Below are 19,632 nucleotides of genomic sequence, written 5' to 3' on the forward strand. Positions count from 1 at the left end.
ACCACATTATAGCAGAACAGACTGAAAAGTGAGGCAACTCTTCAAAACCTTTAGACAACTCCAACTGTGATTTCTTTCCCTTGCCATTCTTCATTTTCAACCAGACTAATTCCATGTCATGATTCAATGCACTATATCACTACTCGCCACAATACTGATGCCTTCTTTTATTAACAAAAGTGACACACCTCCTTTACTTTTGTATCTATTCTTCTGAAAAATTGAATATCCTAGAATATTGAGTTTCCAGTCTTGGCCACCCTGTAACCACATCTCCACGATAGCTATCATGTCATACTCCTTGATTTCAACTTGTGCTGTCAACTCATTTATCTTGTTTCTACTGACAACTCACCTGTCTCATTAGAAATAAAGAACTGTTATTACTGTCTTTGATATATTATCTCTGAGCTAAACTGTGCAACTAAAGTATAATCTAGAATTAGAACCAAATCCACTTTGAATCCTAACACAATACACTCATACAGCACCAAACATGACACAACTCTGTGGAGATGATCGTTGCAAAAGGTCAAAAGGTGAACACTCCTCTTGATCAATGTTCTGAAAAACAAAATATATAGTTTGATGAATTCTTATAGACTTTTTTTGTTGACAAATTTGAATTGTTGACAGCTATAGACTGATTGTAGGTCTTCCAAATGAGCTTCAGTTTAGATGGAACTCTAACCAGTTCAAAGTCTTTGGAAGTAATTCTCTGGGTTAACAGGGTAGTCAAAATACTGAGCGTTGCAGCTTTTACTGCAAATTTTGGAGGTCTTTTTTCTCTCTGACTTCCTTTTTTTGAAAGAGAAATCAAGATCTGAAAAGGTTGTTTGGCACTCATCAGTGCAAGACTCCATAGTCTCTTTCAGAGCCAGGTTTTTCCAGTATTTAAGGGTAATAAACTTCATTTGTTATCTTCCTAAACAATTTATTTGGCTATATTTTCCAAAGTCATTTACATTTCTGTAATTAGTAGGTGTGTCACAGCCACATTAAACTGTTGGCCAAAATTGTTTGCTTCAAGTTCTGGTTAATCCTGCAAGTAGTTCAGTATTTTCCTGTTATTTGTTTGGTCGACAAATGTAGACATGTGATCCCAACAATATCAAAATTGTGACCACTTTAAAATGTTCTGACTACATTACATGTTTATTGTATACCATTTCAGTTACCATATTTTATGAATGAGCTGACATTGACAGAACTTGATATGGGAGCTGCTATGCCGAAAATATGTCAAGCTTCAAAGCCTTCAGTTAATCATCAAGGTAAGGACAATTGAAATTCATCTTAGGCTGCTTCAATATTTTTTAATGTCAGATATTTTACATTGGAATTTGCACTGAAATATTCCATTTATATAGATCCAGAAATGGTAATCAATGTATTTCTAACACTTCATGATCTACTTTACCATCAAATGAGTTATCCTGTCTTTTATTTGTGTTTTGGTTTCCTACTTAATGCAGCAAGCTCAGAAAAAAATGATACAAAGCAATGTTGCATCAATAGGTTGCATCACATATTGCACTATGGACTTCAATGAGTGTTTGCTCCACCACATCCCCACCAACACAGTAGTTCCTCATTTAATAGATTGAAGTGCAGTCAATATTCATTTCCAAGAATGGAGGGATATTTTATGCTCCACACTACTTATGATTAATTTTAAAGATATGACTGAAGGTGCCAGGTATGCTAAGGGGTTGAGAGCTGGGATTACAAAAGGAAGCATTGCATTTAGTGAAGTAAGAGAATAATAACTGAATGATGTGAATAGAGAACTAAAGAAAAGGTGAGTGAAGAGTTTGATGTGGAACCTGGTACTGGAACACATGCTGGGAACAGATGAAGTTAGGCTTCTTTGAGAACTTGGGATTTCGAGAAATGGTTTAGAAGATGTATGAAGGAATTCGAGGAGATGGATAAGGAAACTTTTGAATGTTGGCAATGACAGAACAAGAGGAATGGTGTATCATTGAGAAAAAGTTGGTTTGGGGATGTACTGACAGGGTGAGATGTTAAAAGATGTTGAAAGAGTGCAAAGATCCAAGAGAAAGGGAAAGGACCACTTCTGGATCACTTAAGGAATTGCCATTTGAATGGAAAATTGGAGAAAGAAATACAAAATACTGACTTGGAACAGATTCAAAATTGAACTAGAATCAAAAAACATCAATGATTGACAAATCCCTCACAAAAAAAATCACTTGGAGAAAGTGAGGACTACAGATGTTGAAGAGTCAGAGTCCAAAAGTGTGGCACTAAAAAAACACAGCAGGTAAGGCAGCTGAGTTGACATTTCGGAGATAAGCCCTTCATCAGGAATGTGTGGGGGGGATGGGGGAAGGGGGTCTGAAAGATAAATACGAGAGTGGGGGTGGAGCTGGGGCGGTGAAGGTAGCTGGGAAGGCGATAGGTGGATGAAAGTAGGGATAATTGTGATAGGTCAGTGGGGAGAGTGAAGCGGATAGGTGGGAAGGAAGATGGACAGGTAGGACAGGTCAAGAGGGCAGTGCCTAATTGGAAGATTGGATCTAAGATGAGGTGGAGGGAGGGGAAAATTGGAAACTAGTGATGATGATGTTGATACCATATGGTTGAAGGGTCTTAAAGCAGAAGATGAGGCGTTCTCCCTTCATTTGTCGGATGGCTTGGATTTTGCACTGGAGGAGACCCAGGACTTGCATTCTTAGGAGCGTGGCAGTGGGAAGGGGAGTTGAAGTGGCAGCCACAGGGCAACATAGCTTGTTCAACTATTGGCTGAGATAAAGTATCATTAATAGTGCTGTGAGCTGAGGTCGTTTTGCAAAAACTTGGCAAATAGAATATAATGGGGAAAAATGTGGGGTTATGCACTTTGGCAAGAAGAATAGAAGAACTGACTATTACTTAAATGGAGAAAGCTGACAAAGCTGCAGCACAGAGAGGTTTGGGGGTCCTCATGCATAAATCAGAAAAAAAACCATCACCCAAGTTCAGGATAATAGAGAAAAGGAATGTTGGCCTTTTCTTTCAAAGGAAATGGAGTATAACAATGGGAAAGTCTTGCGAAAACTATACAAGGCACTAGTTAGATCACACCTTGAATACTGTGAACAATTTTAGTCCCCTTTTCTGAAGGAAATATATGCTGTCATTGGAGGCAATTCCAAGAAGGTTCTTTTAGTTGACCCTCAGAATAGAAGGATTGTCTTATGAGGAGAGATTAATAATTAGGTGTTTAAATGAAAAAGAAGCGACTTTATTGAAACAGAGAGCACCACCTCAGATTATGTCGCTCAATTAGGACAGAAATGAAGCAAGATTTCTTCTGAGGCTAACCATATCAACCTGTGGACTGCTTTACCATAGAGGGCTGTTAAGGCTGGGTTGTTGAGTATATTCAAGGTGGAGATAGACAGATTTCTAATCAGTAAGGAAATTAAGGATTATTGAGATAAGGCAGACAAGTGAATTTGATAATTCCCAGATCTGCCATGATTACATTGAATGGCAGAGCAGGCTAATGGGATGAGTAGCATAACTCTCCTATTCTTACGGTCTTGTGAATGGCACATGATGAAAGGTCAGTACTTCACTGAACATTGTACATGAACATAGTTTGTCTTCATTTGCTGTCTATTCGAATTTACTATAAATTTGGACCTTCTATTTTAACCTGAACAACATTGCTTGTTTCCAATCATCTTCGACCTTCTGCTGATGAAACTGTTATTCAAGCTTTTCTAACTTTTATTCTAATGCCACCTTTACTGGGTACCTATGTTCCTCCTTCATTCCGCAGCCACCTATCCCATTGCATCCTATGGCCCTCTGACTGAATTGTGTGATCCTTTAAAAGATTAGGTGATGATTCTGGGTAGAGCAATTGTCTTCTGAGGAGAGATTAATAGTTTGGGCCTGTGCTTGTAGGTGTTTAGAAGAACGAGAAGTGACTAGTGAGAGGATTCTGCCTATAGCAATTATTGTTCCAATGTCTCAAAGTCTTTTTACAAAACCTAATGTCTTTCCTCCCGGAAAAGCTTTCTAAAACCACCTTTTTATACAGGCTTTTCTTACTTCATGATTTGGTCTTTGTTTCTTTATCTTTCACAAATAACTTTGAAACCTTTTCTAAATCCTGTGAAAGTACTTTAAATGCAAAATGTTACTGTCAATCCTGTAACTTAATTTTCTCAAGATATATGTGAAATTGTGAAAACCAGTGCAACTATTGTTTTCTGCAAGTGAATCTATGCAATTCTAAGCTCTTCAACCCAGAGCTATCAACTCTGTTCCTATTCGTTTGTATTCCTGTCATTCTTATTTAATCGTTTTCAGCTACTAATTCAGTTTCTGTTCAAATGATGCTTATTTGTCATGTTGTATTTACTGTCAGGACATAAAATATCACCTGAGCAGAACACAAAGACAAATCCGGCAGCGAGGATTGCATGTGTGTATTGGAGCCTATTTGATTATAGTAGTAAAAGGGAAATGGGGTAAACTCTGTTAGGAGTGATTCTCCCTGTGTGGTTTTCTTCCCTACATTCTGCCCAGATGATGAGAACAAAATCCAGTCCATAGGCAATTTTATCCACAGCTTTGCAGCAGATTGTTAGGTGCAAGTTGAATGTCTGCTGTAGATGATGTTCCATTGAAGTCAATGGAACATAAAATTGATCGGAATATTAAACAGGTGGCCAATCCAATTCTGTCCTTTGCACCAATTCTGCACCTTTTCTCAAGATGGATATTGAGTTGTAAAAGTAGCATGAAATTGAATTGTAATTTTTTTTCTCAATAATTGACTAAGAATAATTTATGGAACTACAAATTTAAATTGGTGCCATATAACTGATTTCATTTTAACATAACTAAGACAAGGGAAACATTCCTGTTGCCATTCTTATTGCAATCTTTGATTCTAATGCAATTCTCATCTGTACATTCCCTAATACTGAAAAAAATGATGTGGATTATTCATGTAAATGCATATAATTCATGGAGTTATTTCCAGTAGATTCTATCTGGATAATTAACATATTGAAAATGTGTCACAGATTGCTGACAAGAATGGACTTGGTTACTACATTAGGTTTGCAATTCTCAGGACATTTACTCAGCCAGAAAGTTTATTTTCTACAGGACTATGGATTGATTTGGAGATTTCTTACAATGGATCTTTTCTGATGACTTTGGAAACTAAAATGAACCTAACCAAACTGGGCAAAGAACCACTGGGGGAAGGATACAAAGTAGGCGATGTTGGCAAGGAAGGGTAAGATTTTTAAATTATAATTTGATTTTCTGGAACCGCACCAGAAGGAAAGAGTCCATTAGGCACCAGATACAATGTGAAGCCATTTTTTGTACTGCATGTGAAAGTAAAAATAGATTGGAAAAGGATTGTCATGGATATTCAACAATGATGCTATACTCTGTGCTATACTCTTAATGGTGAATCGAATTGCTTTTTGTGATTATATACTGAAGGGCACTATGCAATTGGCAACATCATACAATGCTTCCTTTTACACTGTCTGCTTCTGAATGGTCATCAATGCACATTGCATGTGCTATGTCATGCAAGAATCTTTCTCAGCTTCTTCTGATGGAAGGAACTGCTTGAATTTGCCCATTTGCTAAAAAGGAATTTGAAGTAATATTTCCCCTGCTCCCTGAGCTGCAAGTCAAAACTCGTATCCTCTGTTTTAAGTTATACCTGTGATTTTTAAAAAATATTTGGCCTGAGATGTGTAATGTGTTTATGAAGTTGTGAAATTGTATTTGGAGGCCATTCTTTACTTTTTATGATATGTAATATATAGATTTACATCTGTTTTATTGGTAACATCTATGCAATTCTAAGCTCTTCAACCCAGAGCTATCAACTCTGTTCCTATTCGTTTGTATTCCTGTCATTCTTATTTAATCGTTTTCAGCTACTAATTCAGTTTCTGTTCAAATGATGCTTATTTGTCATGTTGTATTTACTGTCAGGACATAAAATATCACCTGAGCAGAACACAAAGACAAATCCGGCAGCGAGGATTGCATGTGTGTATTGGAGCCTATTTGATTATAGTAGTAAAAGGGAAATGGGGTAAACTCTGTTAGGAGCGATTCTCCCTGTGTGGTTTTCTTCCCTACATTCTGCCCAGATGATGAGAACAAAATCCAGTCCATAGGCAATTTTATCCACAGCTTTGCAGCAGATTGTTAGGTGCAAGTTGAATGTCTGCTGTAGATGATGTTCCATTGAAGTCAATGGAACATAAAATTGATCGGAATATTAAACAGGTGGCCAATCCAATTCTGTCCTTTGCCTCCATTTGTATTAGGTTAAAATTATGTAATTGTCTGTGCCGTAATGGTTTCCTTGGAGTCCATAATTTTCCATATTTTTCATAGGTATATATGCACTCAGTTTTTTTAATACATTTTGGGAAAGTGGCCTTTGCTGGCTGGCCCACGTTTATTGCATGTCCCTAACCACATTGAGAAGATGGGGGTAAGCTACCTTAAACCACTGAAGTTCATTTGGTGTAGGCATGCATGAAGTGTCCTTATGGAAGATGGAAGTGGTTTGGGTTTGAATGGTGCTATCTAAGGATATTTGGTTAATTTCTCAAGTGTATCTGTCACTTGGAATGACAAGTTCAGCCCATACATGGGAATGCCATTACCTGCAAGTTCCCTTCCAAGCCACTCACTGTTTTGACTTGGAAATATATCACTATTCTTTCATTGTTGCTGGATCAAAATGATGGAACTCCCTTCCTAATGGTACAGTGGGTATACCTACAGCGATTCAAGAAGGCAGCTCACCACCAACTTCTCAAAGCGAAACTAGGGATGAGCAATAAATGCCGGCCTAGCCAGCAATGCCAATGTTTCATGAGTGAATAATTTTTTTAAAAACTCTCCTAATGAGACTTCTTCCATGTTTAATATCAGCCGAGCAAAACTTCTCCAGACTGCCTCCAATGCCATGTATCTTTCCTCAGATAAGGGGCCTAAAACTGTTCACAATATTCCAGCTGTGCTTTGTATATTTTTAGCAAAATTCCTGACTTTTATACTCCATTCCCTACGAAATAAAGGTGAACACTCCACTTGCTTTCCCTATTACCCATTGAACTTGGATTCTGGATTTTTGTTATTCATGGGTGTGCACTCCAAAATGCCTCTGCTCTGTAGCTTTCCACGGTCTTGCTCTATTTAAATAATATACAGCTTCTCTATTCTTCTTGTCAAAGTGCATAACTTTGAACTTTCCCACATTATCTCCCAGCTGCCAGGCTTTTTCTAAACAAGGGCTGCTCAAAGCACTATTCCTTCTGTTAGTTTACTGATGATTGAGAGTCGATTGATGGGATGGTATTTGACTTGGTTAAATTTGTCTTACTTTTTGTGCACTGGGTATAACTGGGCAATTTTCCACATTGCTGTGTATGTAACAGTGTTTTTGCTTTGCTGGAATAACTTGGCTACAGACAGACCTTAAGCACTGTTTCCAGAATATCATCAGAACCAAAAGTTTTTGCAGTCTAGTTTATCATCTGTTTCCTGATGTCATGTGGAATGAATTGAATTGGCTGAGTACTGACTTCAGTGATACTGGAGATCTCCAGAGGTGGCCAGAATCATTCATTCACTCAACATCTCTGCAGTGATGTGCTGGACTCCTCTATTGTTGAAAATTGGGATTTTTGTGCAACCACCTCCTCCAGTGAGTTGTTTAATTGTCCACCATCATTCATGATTGAATGTGGCAAGACTGTAGCGCTTAGAGCTGATTCATTGGTTGTGGGATTGCTTAGCTCTGTCTGTCAGTTTCTGATTGTGCTGTTTGGCATGCAAGTTAACTTGTTTGTGCTTCACCAGGCATAGGTATGTCTGCTGCAGTTCCTAGCATGTCCTTTGCATTCTTCATTAAACAAGGTTAATCCTCTAGTTTGATGCTATTGGTAGAATAGTAGTTATGTTAAGCCAGGATATGTAGATCTTTAGTTGAATGCAATTCGGCTGCTAATGATCTCAGAGCGCCTCATTGATTGCCACGTCTTGAGTCTCTCGGTACGTTTGAAATCTACCCCATTTAACACATTGGTAGTGCTACACAACGTGATGGAGGATATACTCATTTTAAAGACAGGACTTCATCTCCATAAGGACTGTGCAATGTTCACTTCTACCAATATTATCATGCTCAGATGCATCTATCACAGGCAGATTGGTGAGGATTAGGTCAAGTATGTTTTTCCCTCTTGTCTGTTCCCTCAATGAGGGGAGAAAAATGTGCTAGTAAAAAGGGATAGCATTGTTAGTGGAATAGATACTGTTTTCTGCAGCAATGACAGAGTCTTGAAGATTTTGTTACCTATCTGGTGCCAAGGTTCAGGATGTCTCTTGTGGTTTGGAGCTTGGGGAAGGCTCCTGTTGTCATGATCTACATAGATATGATTAAGAACATGGTTGTGCTGAAGCTTAGATTAAATTATAAAGCAGAACCATGAAGGTAAAATCCGAGAGGGAACTTAAATGTGGAGATAAGGAGCGCTGTAAGGGGAGCAGCAATTGATACAGCCAGGTAAAATAAAGGAAGATACTCACTTGTTTTACAGGTACGTTAATGGTTAAAAGATAACGGGGAATGAGTAAGGACCACAGAGGCAATCTGTGTGGAACCAGAATATGCAGGTCTGGTTCTAAACAAATACTTTTTGTCAGTGTTCATTAATGAGAGAGATGAATCAGGGAGAAGGTCTGTGATAGAATGTAAAGAACTTAGTGAAAAGAGAGAAGAGCAATTGAGTAGTTTGGCAGGCATAAATGCAGATCAATATCCAGGATCAGATGGAATGTATCCTACATTGTTGGGATGAAAGAGCAGGGGTGCTTGTAAAATTTTCAGTTCCCCTCTGACCACAGGAAAGGTGCCAGAGGACTGAAGCACAGTGAAAGTGGAACTTACATTCAGATATATTCAGATTATTTAGCACTACCAGTGTGCTAAATGGGGTAGATTTCAAACATACCTAGAAATTCAAGACATGGCATCCATGGGGAGCTCTGGGTCATTAGCAGCTGAATTACATTCAACTAAAGATCTGCATATCCTGGCTTGACCTAGTTCATTCAGATTATTACCTGAATCTCTTACAAATTAGCATGGAGAAAATAAGATTAGAGAGGTAAATCATAGTGTAAAGATGGTGTGGGAGAAATGGGTTCCAATTCATGGGGGCATTGGCAGTTGGGGAAAGAGTGAGCTGGTCTATTGGTACAGGAATTCATTTCAATGATAACAATGTTCTGGCAAATCATGTAACTACAATTTACTTACAGGGTGGAAACAGACCCTTCAGTCCAACCAGTCCATGTCAACCATGTTCCCAAACTAAACTAGTCTGACTGGCCTACATTTGACACATTTCCCTCCAAACGTTTTCTATTTATGTATTTACCTAAGTGTCTTTTAAACATTGTAACTGTACCCCCATTTACTTTCTCTAGCAGTTCATTCCACACACGAACAACTCTCTGTAAAAAAAAAAAGTTGTCCTTCATGTCCTTTTAAAAACGTTGTCCTTTTAAAAACGTTTTCCTTTCACCTTAACACTATATGTCCCCTAGTTTTGGAAATCCACTCTAGGAAAAAGACCATTGCTATTCACCTTATCTATGCCACTCATGATTTTATAAACCTCTATAAAGGTCACCCCCTTAATGTCCTGTGCTTCAGTGAAAAAAAGTCCCAGTCTATCCAACCTGTTTTTTAACTCAAACCCTCCACTCCTAACAACATCCCGGTAAATCTTTTCTAAACCCTCTCAATTTAACAATATCCTTCCTATAACCAAGTGACCAGAAGTGCACACTATACCCCAGAAGAGGCCTCACCAAATTCTTGTTACAACCTCAACATGATGTCCCAACTCTTATTAAGATAAAGGGAAAATATGGCAGCTTGCCCCATTTGAAAACTGACTAAACAGAAGCATGTTTTGCTATTAACAGTTTACAGAGTTTACTTTTGGACTTCCTACTCTTTCGTCATCAACATCTTTGTAGGTGGGGCTTTAAACTATTTTTGGGACAGGTTCAATTGAACGGATGTTTTTAAAAAATCCAAAAGAACCAAGGGTAGTGAAGAGGGGAGCAATAATCAAAGTGTGACAGAAAGGGGTTAAAATATATGCAGAACAGTACAGCAGAAATTAGAACCAGAATAAGTAATAATAATAAAAAGTCAAAGCTGATGGTTCTTTATCTGAGTATGTGCAGCATTTTGTAACAAGGTAGATGAGTTGATGACACCAATAGAAATCAATGAAATGACAAATGAAAATAGATGCTGTAAATCAGAAACAAAAACAAAAGTTTCTGCAAAACTGAGCAAGTCTGGAGGCATCTGTGAACAGAAATCAAAGTTATAATTGTTTCTGAGAAGGGGTCACCGGGTCCAAAACATTAACTTTGATTTCTCTTCACAGATGCTGCCAGACCTGCTGACCTTTTCCAGCAACTTCTGTTTTTGTGTTTGAAATAAATAACTTGATAGCTATTATGGAAATGTGTTGCAGAGTGATCAAGACTGGGAACTTCATATTCAAATGTTCCTTAAGTATAGACAAAAAGGAGTAGGAGGTAAGGAATTTTTTTTATAAAAGGAGGTATCAGTGCTGTAATGAGTAGAGATAAAGATGCAATAGATCATGATGTGGAATCAGTTTGGGTGGAAATATGAATAATAAGGGAAAGAGGTCACATGGGAGTCATCTATAGAACTCGAGTTATGTCACTGCAGGACAAAATATAAATTAGGAAATAATGGAGGCATGTCAGAAGGGCATGACAATAATCATGGGTGATATTAAACTGCATACAGACTGGACAGTTCAGATGGGTGAGGGTGCTGTGAGGCAGCAGTGCTAACCACTGGGCCACCCATGTCACCCCTCGGTGGGAGCTCCTCGTATGGGCATGATGTATTAGTGTGGTTTGAGAATTGGTTATCAAATAGAAGATAGATTATTGAGATTAATGTGTCTTTTTCATGTTGGAGAGATAGAACTAGTGGATTGCGACAAGAATCGGTCCTAGGACCTCGATTGTTGACTTGTTGGAGGAGGCAGAGTGTAATGTGTCCAGATTTGCTGACAGTACAAAAATAGGTGGGAGGGCTTGTTGTGATCAGAACATAATGAATTTGCAAGGGGATGTATGTGGGTTGAGTGGGCAAAAACTTGGCAGATGGAATTTAATGTGGGAATGTCTAAGGTCATGCACTTTGGCTTTGGAGGCTGTTCAAAAGATATTCACTAGGCTGATTCCTGATTGGAGGGATCGACTTATCAAGAATCAGGAAGCAGAATAAACTTTTATTTATTAGAATTTAGAATAATATGGGGTAATCTTTTTGAAACATAGAGGATTCTGGAGCTTGACAAGGTTGAGAATATGTTTCCACTAGTGGGGGCATCTCAATATAATTACACTCATTTAAAACAGAGGTGCAAAGGAATTTCTCCTGGAGGATAGTAAATGTCTGGAATTACCAACTCCATAAAGTTACGACTAGATCATTAAAAGAATTTTAAAAGCAAGTAAGTAGATTTTTTAAATATCAGGGAGTTAAGGATTATGCAGAGTTGACATGAAAGTGGTGTTGAGGCTATGGAAGATCAGTCAGGATCTTATTGAACAGCAGAGCAGGCTTGAGTGGCTGAATGGCCTACCTCTGCTTCTGTTTATTATCATCTATTCTCATCACCTACTGCAGATCCAGTTTAACAGCTATGTCCTTTCTGACTCAACTCTCTGAGTCAGTAGTAATTCTGCTGACTCAATCTTGGAAATAGATCTAAAGACCCCCACCCAAACTATATTCTTACTCTGGCCACCCTTAATGCCTTCTGTAAGTGCTGTTCGCAAAGAGGTGTCATCATTGGGGTGTTAAGTGGTAGTCAGTAGGCCGTCTCCTTGTCTGTAATTGACCTGATGCCATGAGAACTCATTTGTGGCCTGGAATCAATATTGAGGGCTCCCAGAGCAACTCTGTCCTGACTGTATACCATTGTGCTTCCACCTCTGTTACGTCTGTTCTGCCTCTGGGACAGGACATACCCAGTGATGGTGGTATCTAGGACATTGTAAGTTACGATAACATGAGCATGACTATGGGTTTTTGAAGAAAAGTCACACCAGACTCAACATGTTAACTCTTTTTCTCTCTCTACAGATGCTGCCAGACCTGCTCAATTTCTCCAGCATTCTGTTATAGAATCATAGAGCATGGAAACAGACCCTTCTGTCCAACTAGTCCATGCCGACCATAATCCCAAACTAATCTAGTCCTATCTGCCTGCACTTGGTCTATATCCCTCCAAACATATCTTACTCATGTAATTATCTAAATGTCTTTTAAATGTTGAAACTGAATCCGCATCCACCACTACTTCTGGAAGTTCATTCCACACATGAACCATTCTCTGTGTTTTAAAAAAAATTACCCCTCATGTCTTTTTTAAATCTTTCTCCTCTCACCTTAAAAGTATGCCACTAACTCTTGAAATACCCCACCTTCGGGAAAAGATACCTGTCATTCACCTTATCTATACCCCTCATCATTTAATAAACCTTTACAAGGTTCCTATAACCTTCAATCTCCTGTGCTGCTGTGGAAAAAGTCCCAGCCTATCCAGCTTATTAGTTTTCTTCCTATAACAGGGTGACCAGAACTGGACACAGTACGCCAATGTCTGTTACAATCTCAACATAATTGTCCCTACTCCTATAAATTTGTCTTAATTTCAGGTTTCCAGAAATCACCGTATTGTACCTTTATGTAAGGGAAACCTGATCATGGCTCTATGAGGGCCGAGAATGTATGAGAGTAGAAGATAAAAAAAATGTGATAGATATATCGGGCCCTATCAACCAGATTGGGTTAATAAAGGAAGGCCTATTAGAAGTGCTTGATTTGAGGGGGTAGCTTCATCAGAATAGATGTGAAGGAAAAATTGAAAATGGAATAGAGTTCTTGTGGAAAAAAACAGGATTTGAGAAAGTGTAGTCCAGGTAACTGTGGGGGTCATTAGGCTTGCAATAAATATTTTATGATAGTGGAAGCCCAGCAATTGAAAAATGAAAGGGAAGAGTCCAAAATGGACCATGTAATTGTGAGAGAAGGGTGAAATTGAAGCAAAATTGATGTACTTTCCGACTCAGGATTGCAAGAAACTACATCAATACAATCATAAACGTATCAAGAAAAACAATGAGGAAGGGAGCTTCAAGTAATTCTGAAACAAGTTTTGGTCCTCACATCCCATAAAAAGCTAGGCATAATTAGCACACATGTAGTAGTGATAATTGCTCCCTTTTTGATGGAATGAGTGGATTTAAAGGGAGAGCAAGTTCAATCAGATGGAGAGGTTTGACAGTACCTTCTCCTACCATCTGACTCATTTTAAGCAGCAGCATTACAGCCAAGAAGCAGAAGATGACTTTTATTTTGTCACTGCATTGCGACGAACATTTCATTAACCTGACACACCAATTCCTCTCCCACCTCATATCCTAAAATTTGCTTCACGTTTGTGTGAAATGTTAACTAATTAACATTAATTTACTGTGTATGAAATTTTTCAAATCAACAGTGAAACTATATATGTTTCACCATTGACTTTTCTCTAATTGTCAGCAAATAGAAGTTGCTGGAAAATCTCAGCAGGTCTGGCGGTCAGCAGCTGTTTAATACTATGAACTTAGAAATCATATCAACCTTTAATGATAAACCACAGATGTTGCACACAAGTAACACAAGTCCCTGTTGGTAAATATGGACTGTAAAAATATACCCATGATGGATTGCATCGAATAGATTCAAATTAAATTTGTTTCTAATAATTTTCAGAATATTCCACTATGTCTAGTTTTTTTAGTTATTCAGCTGGAAATATCACCAAAGTTTATTTCTAATGTGTTTATTAACAAACAATAGATTTATACACATTCCCCTTGTGCCCTTGTTTGTACATTGGTTTCAAATAGAAATGATACCATTCAGTTTAAATACAGTCATTACAGCAATGTGTATATGTGAGACAAGATAAATTTATTTAAAACTTCTTCTAAAATACCAACTCTTTGCACAATTGTGTGCATTTCTCAGTTGAAAGAAGATTGCACTAACTTCTGTTTATACATTTTTCCTTCATTTCTCCATTTATAATGTGTTTGCTCGGAATCATCTGTGGATTTGTGTGATTCTGGTGAGTGGTAATTGTAATATAAACATTCCATAAACATTTGTGAGTTGTGGGAATGTAGTTCTGTCAATATTCCATTCAGAAATTAAACATTGTATTGTTTCTGTTAAAGGGGAAAGACTATTGTTACTGGATCCTGCTTGTAGGTGGGATTATTTGTCCATGTGTTATTAAAGGGAAATTGTCATAAAAAAGTATTTATAATGGCAGTCTCCATTTCAAAATATGTAATTATGCAACTTGTATTGAGTTATGTTAATTGCATGTGACATAATTAACATTTGAGACATTACTGTCCTGGTTCTTCTCCCTATTATGACTATTTCCCTTTGTATTGTTGCATTTTGGTGAGCATGCAGTTTCTCCTCTTAGCATGTATACTAACACTATTTCTTAAGGGATTACAGTATAGTGATTTTAGTATCGTAAATGAGTTGCAGTTATGCTATTTTATCCTGATCATTTGCTGAACAACACAGTCTCCTAGAATGAATAGTTCTTCTTAGGGTGCTCTCTTTTTGACCTGTTGTCTGAACTGTATAAATTGTATCAGTGACCCAAGTTCTCAGTTTGAATCAAACCTAAAAAAATATGAATTATATTGTACATCATCTTTCTTGTAGTATAATTTGGAAAGTGACAGTAACAGTACAGTAACTACTTAGAATACTGAAACATTAGGCTTGTGCTTCATTATTAAAGAATCAGCTTATAATGATGGAAGAGGGCCAGAATACATTTGTTGGTGTGAAGGGAACTATTCTATTTATGAAGGATGGAGCATTTTTGGTATTTGTATACTGCCTTTTGGAAGAGAACCTCGAATACTGTATAATAAGAACTCAAAAGGAATACATCCTAATTGGAAGTCCAGCACTGAAGATATAACTGAATTTCAAATATTATTTTAGGAAAGCATAAATGTAAAATGTTTTATAACTAGTAGTAAAGGCAACCCTTAGCAACTATGTAGTCAAACTGCTGATTTAGGCATGTTCATTTGGCTACTTATTAAATGTTCAATTCATTTTTTTGTACTTTTTATGAAGATAAATTACCTTAATTGCCATCAGCTGCAATTACTGTCTCATAACTACAGCAGTCTTAAAGTCTGCCGATTGAAAAATTAAGAAATTGGAGAGAAATAAATTTGTACATATTTGCAAAGGTTGGATGGGTAGTAGTGCATGCTTTCTTGGCATTACCTTTTCCACTTTCCTCTCTCTCTACCCACTTAAGTCGCAATGAACATTTGCTTTACATTAAAAAATGTTTATGCTACTTTCAATTTTAAAAAAAGTACTAATTTTGGAAAACAAATTTCACTGTTTACCATCCTACGGAAATTCAAAACACCCAAAGTTGCAGCCACATATTTTGGACCTACTCCTCCTCATCTGCTGATTTGCTACCTGCCGACCCACATACTTCCAAGGTTGGCCCTAGACCCCATCTTTTTTCCCCACTGACTCGTTTGGACTGATTGCTGAGTCCCAGAGGTAAAAGGATAGTGCTCTATCCACTGGGCCACCCAGTTCCTGACTGGGCTCTGTCTACATCCGCACATATTGGAAATCCAGTCAGTTTTTTATGATGTATCTTCTGAAATCTTGCATAATTTTATCTTTTTTCTCTATTACGTTCTCTTCTACACAGTGCAAGTAACTAATTGCCAGAGATTAACTCAAATGCCAATGTTGTAAGAAAAATGGATCACAAAACTTAATTTAAATAAGAAATTAAACACTACTGAGCACAGAATGGTTTGATATATAAAAACCAAAAGATGCTGTAAATCAGAGACAAAAACAGAAATTGCTGGAAATCTGTGGAGAGAAAAATCAGAATTCATGTTTTAGGTCCAGAGAACTTAAGTTCTTAAGAAGGGTCACTTGACACAAAATGTTAACTCTGATTTTTCTCCACTGATGCTGCCAGACCTGCTGAGCTTTTCCAGCAATTTCTACAGTTTAGAAGTGTTGGAGCCATGTATTTAAAAATGTCAAGACACCTGAATAACTACAATGATAAGAGATTTGAACTTTCAATTAGGAGGTCAAAGCCCAGTCTTGAATGAGATTTGTAGCCTGATTTCTCCACATGTTGTACTTAGCAATTTTAGGTCATCTGTTGTAGAGGAAGTGGGGGGGGGAGGTGATGGGAATGGGTCTTATTTTTCTTGCAACATTTAAATGTCCCTTCTCTGTGGTGCGCCATTGAAGGTATGTATGAAGTTTATCAAATTAATAGTGCAAGTACGCAGTATCTTTCACCACTGACTATATCTAATAGTCAGCAGCTGATTAATACCTGATAAGCTTAGAAATCTTATCAATCTTTTATGATAAACCACAGTTATTGCACACAAGTAATACAGTTCCTGTTGGTAAATATTTAGCCAACTAAAGATTTAGTATCCATGATACATTAACTCAGTGCTGTTTGTGGATTGCACAGAATCAATTCCTTACTCATGGAAGTGATTACAAGGCTGAAGATCATTAGGATAGAAATGTAAATAAACTTCACTTGATTGGTTTAGGAAGCTATTTGAATTTTTCCACTTAACTGGGATTTACTTCCTGGTATCGATTATCTCAAATCTATGCAGATATTCAGTACCGATGTCCAAATCTTGTATTTAATATCGTTATGATTCTGGAACATTACAGTCATAATGGTTCCAAATTGATCATTTGCACTTATTTATTCACTTCATGGAAGTATGAACATTCTGGAGGACGCAATCACATCTGCACACTGAGAATCTACCATGCAGTGGAGAGAAATTAAGGCAAGTCTTGAGAAGAAACAAGTGATGTACTCACCCAATCAGACAAGGAATGTACAGATTTAGTTCCTTGTTGCATGCAGACCATGACCCTCAGAAGAGACATGGCAATGGAGAAACATTAAGATGGAAAAAAATAAATTGCACATCCTAGTAGAATATTTTCAAAATAATTACTTATAATTTCAGAAAGTATTGATTTCCTTACAGGGCATCATATTTACTTGTTTTTAGAAAGATAAATTGGGTAGTATGAAAAATGCAAATTTTCATCTGTTAAAGAAGTTGGTCTGTTTTGGAAAACTTTTTGGGATCATGATTTGGAGATACTGATGTTGGACTGGGCTGTACAAAGTTAAAAATCACACAACACCAGGTAATAGTCCAACAGGTTTATTTGGAAGCACTAGCTTTCGGAGTGCTGCTCCTTCATCAAGTGGTTGTGCTGATAAAGGAGCAGCGCTCTGAAAGCTAGTGCTTCCAAATAAACCTGTTGGACTATAACCTGATGTGCGTGATTTTTAATTTTGGGATCAGAGTGAAATTTAATCGATGGCATGCAAAAAACAAATACATTACTGACCTAGATTCAATACTATCATTTTTGCTTTTCTCTGCATGATCTTAATCTTCATAAAAATACAATATGGAATAGGATGATTGTTTAAAGCTGTTCTTTCTTTTGCAATGCTCCCAATATAGGAGTAGACCGAAAGCCTTTTGTCTTGCTGACAGTGATGAGGAGTCGTCAAGTGCTGGCTCTTCTGATGAAGAAGATGGACAAGATGTGCTGGGAGGAGACAAGGTATCAGCAGCAGTGGCAGAAGGGTATGAATGTTAATTAAAATATTTTGAAGCAGCATAAAAAGTTTGAACATTCAATTTTTTTTATCATTAACTTCAAATAAGCTTATTTTTATTCTAATTGTTTGAGTCCAAATTGATTTTAATTTAAAAATAAGATTGCCGAATTTGTGATTATTGCATTTCCATCACAATCCCAAACCAAGCAAAGAAGGAAATTATGACTGGCTGGGCAGTATACCTTTTAATAATGGTTACAATGGTAGTTGAATTGAGAGTCGAATTTTATATAAAAATGTTTCCTAAAATTTAGTAACACTTAACCAGATTTTAGAAATGTTTTGTACTAATGGATTTCTTTGAAGTGAAATCAGCCAATCACATTATTATTTTTATTATTTTAGAGTCTAGAGTCATACAGCACAGAAACAGACCCTTCAGTCTAACTTGAAACCGTTCCTATTCATATCCAAATCTCTTTTAAATGTTGTAATTGTATCCACCTCTACTACTTCCTTTGGCAGCTCATTTTATATACGCACCAGCCTCTGTATGAAAAAGTTGCGCTTTAGGACCTTTTAAATCTTTTCCCCCTCACTGTGTCCTCTGGTTTTGGACTCCCCTACAGTGGGGAAAAGACCTTGACTATTTACCTTATCTATGCCCCTCACCGTTTTAAAAACCTCCATAACGTCACCCTCAGCCTCCTATGCTCCAGAAAATATGTCCTAGCCCAGTCTAGGTAACGTTCTTGTAAATAGTTTTTGCACCTTTCCAGTTTAATAACATTCTTCCTATAGCAGGGTAACCCGAATTGTAAGGATGAAATGCTCAAAATGTGGCCTTCCCAATATCTTATACAGCTGTAACATTGACATCCCAATTCCTGTACTCGGCCCTTTTACTAATGAAGGCAAGCATGCCAAATGCCTTCTTCACCAACCTGTTTTAAGGAATTACGTATCTGCACCCCAGGTTTTTCTGTTCGACAGCACTTCCCAGGGCCCTACGACGAATTGTGTAAGTTCTCCCCTGGTTTGTCTTACCAAAATGGAACACCTCATTTATCTGAATTAAATCCCACCTGCTATTTCTCGGCCCACTGGCCCTGTTGATGAAGATCCTATTGTACTCCACTGTTCACTATACCACCAATTTTGGTGTCATCCACAACCTTTCTCACCTTGCCTCCAATGTTTTCATCCAAATCATTTATAAAAATGACTAAACAAGAGTGGACCCAACACTGATCCTTGTGGCACTCTGCTGGTCACAAGCCTCCATTCTGAACAACAACCCTCTACCACCATCCTCTGTCTCCTACCATCAAGCCAATTTTGTATCTAGTTGGCTAGCTCTCCCTGGATCCTTTGTGATCTAACTTTATTGACCAGTCTGCCATGCAGAACCTTGTTGAAGGCCTTGCTAAAGTCCATGTCTGCCTTCATCTATCTTCTTGGTCACCTATTTAAAAAAATGTCCGTCAAGTTTGTGAGGCACAATGATTTCCCATGCACAAAACCATGCTGACGACCTCTAATGAGTCCTTGCCTTTTGAAATGCATGTTGATCCTGTCTGTTAGAATCCCTTCCACCAACTTAGCCACCACTGACGTCGGGCTCACTGGTCTATAGTTCCCTGGCTTTTCCTTGCAGCCTTTCTTAAATAAAGATTAGATTAGATTAGATTAGATTCACTACAGTGTGGAAACAGGCCCTTCGGCTCAAGTCCACACCGGCACTACATTAGCCATCCTCCAGGCTTCT

The 19,632-nt window shown here is 37.7% G+C and overlaps 1 protein-coding gene across 2 annotated transcripts in view; it reads left to right on the forward strand.

Moving 5' to 3' along the window:
- The window catches only part of tex2 (testis expressed 2), a 90,435-nt gene that overhangs the window by 46,298 nt on the left and 24,505 nt on the right, over positions 1-19,632 (forward strand). For both annotated transcript variants that reach the window (XM_088000745.1, XM_043715090.2), the window contains exons 6-8: positions 1,175-1,274; positions 5,137-5,269; positions 17,764-17,889. In XM_088000745.1, coding sequence (XP_087856871.1) covers positions 1,175-1,274; positions 5,137-5,269; positions 17,764-17,889 — 359 coding nt within the window. The remainder of the gene's footprint in view (positions 1-1,174; positions 1,275-5,136; positions 5,270-17,763; positions 17,890-19,632) is intronic.

This window comes from Chiloscyllium plagiosum, unplaced genomic scaffold, assembly GCF_037043375.1.
Source record: "Chiloscyllium plagiosum isolate Xiang-an unplaced genomic scaffold, Cpla_swu_hap1 HiC_scaffold_25, whole genome shotgun sequence".
Lineage (NCBI taxonomy): Eukaryota > Metazoa > Chordata > Chondrichthyes > Orectolobiformes > Hemiscylliidae > Chiloscyllium > Chiloscyllium plagiosum.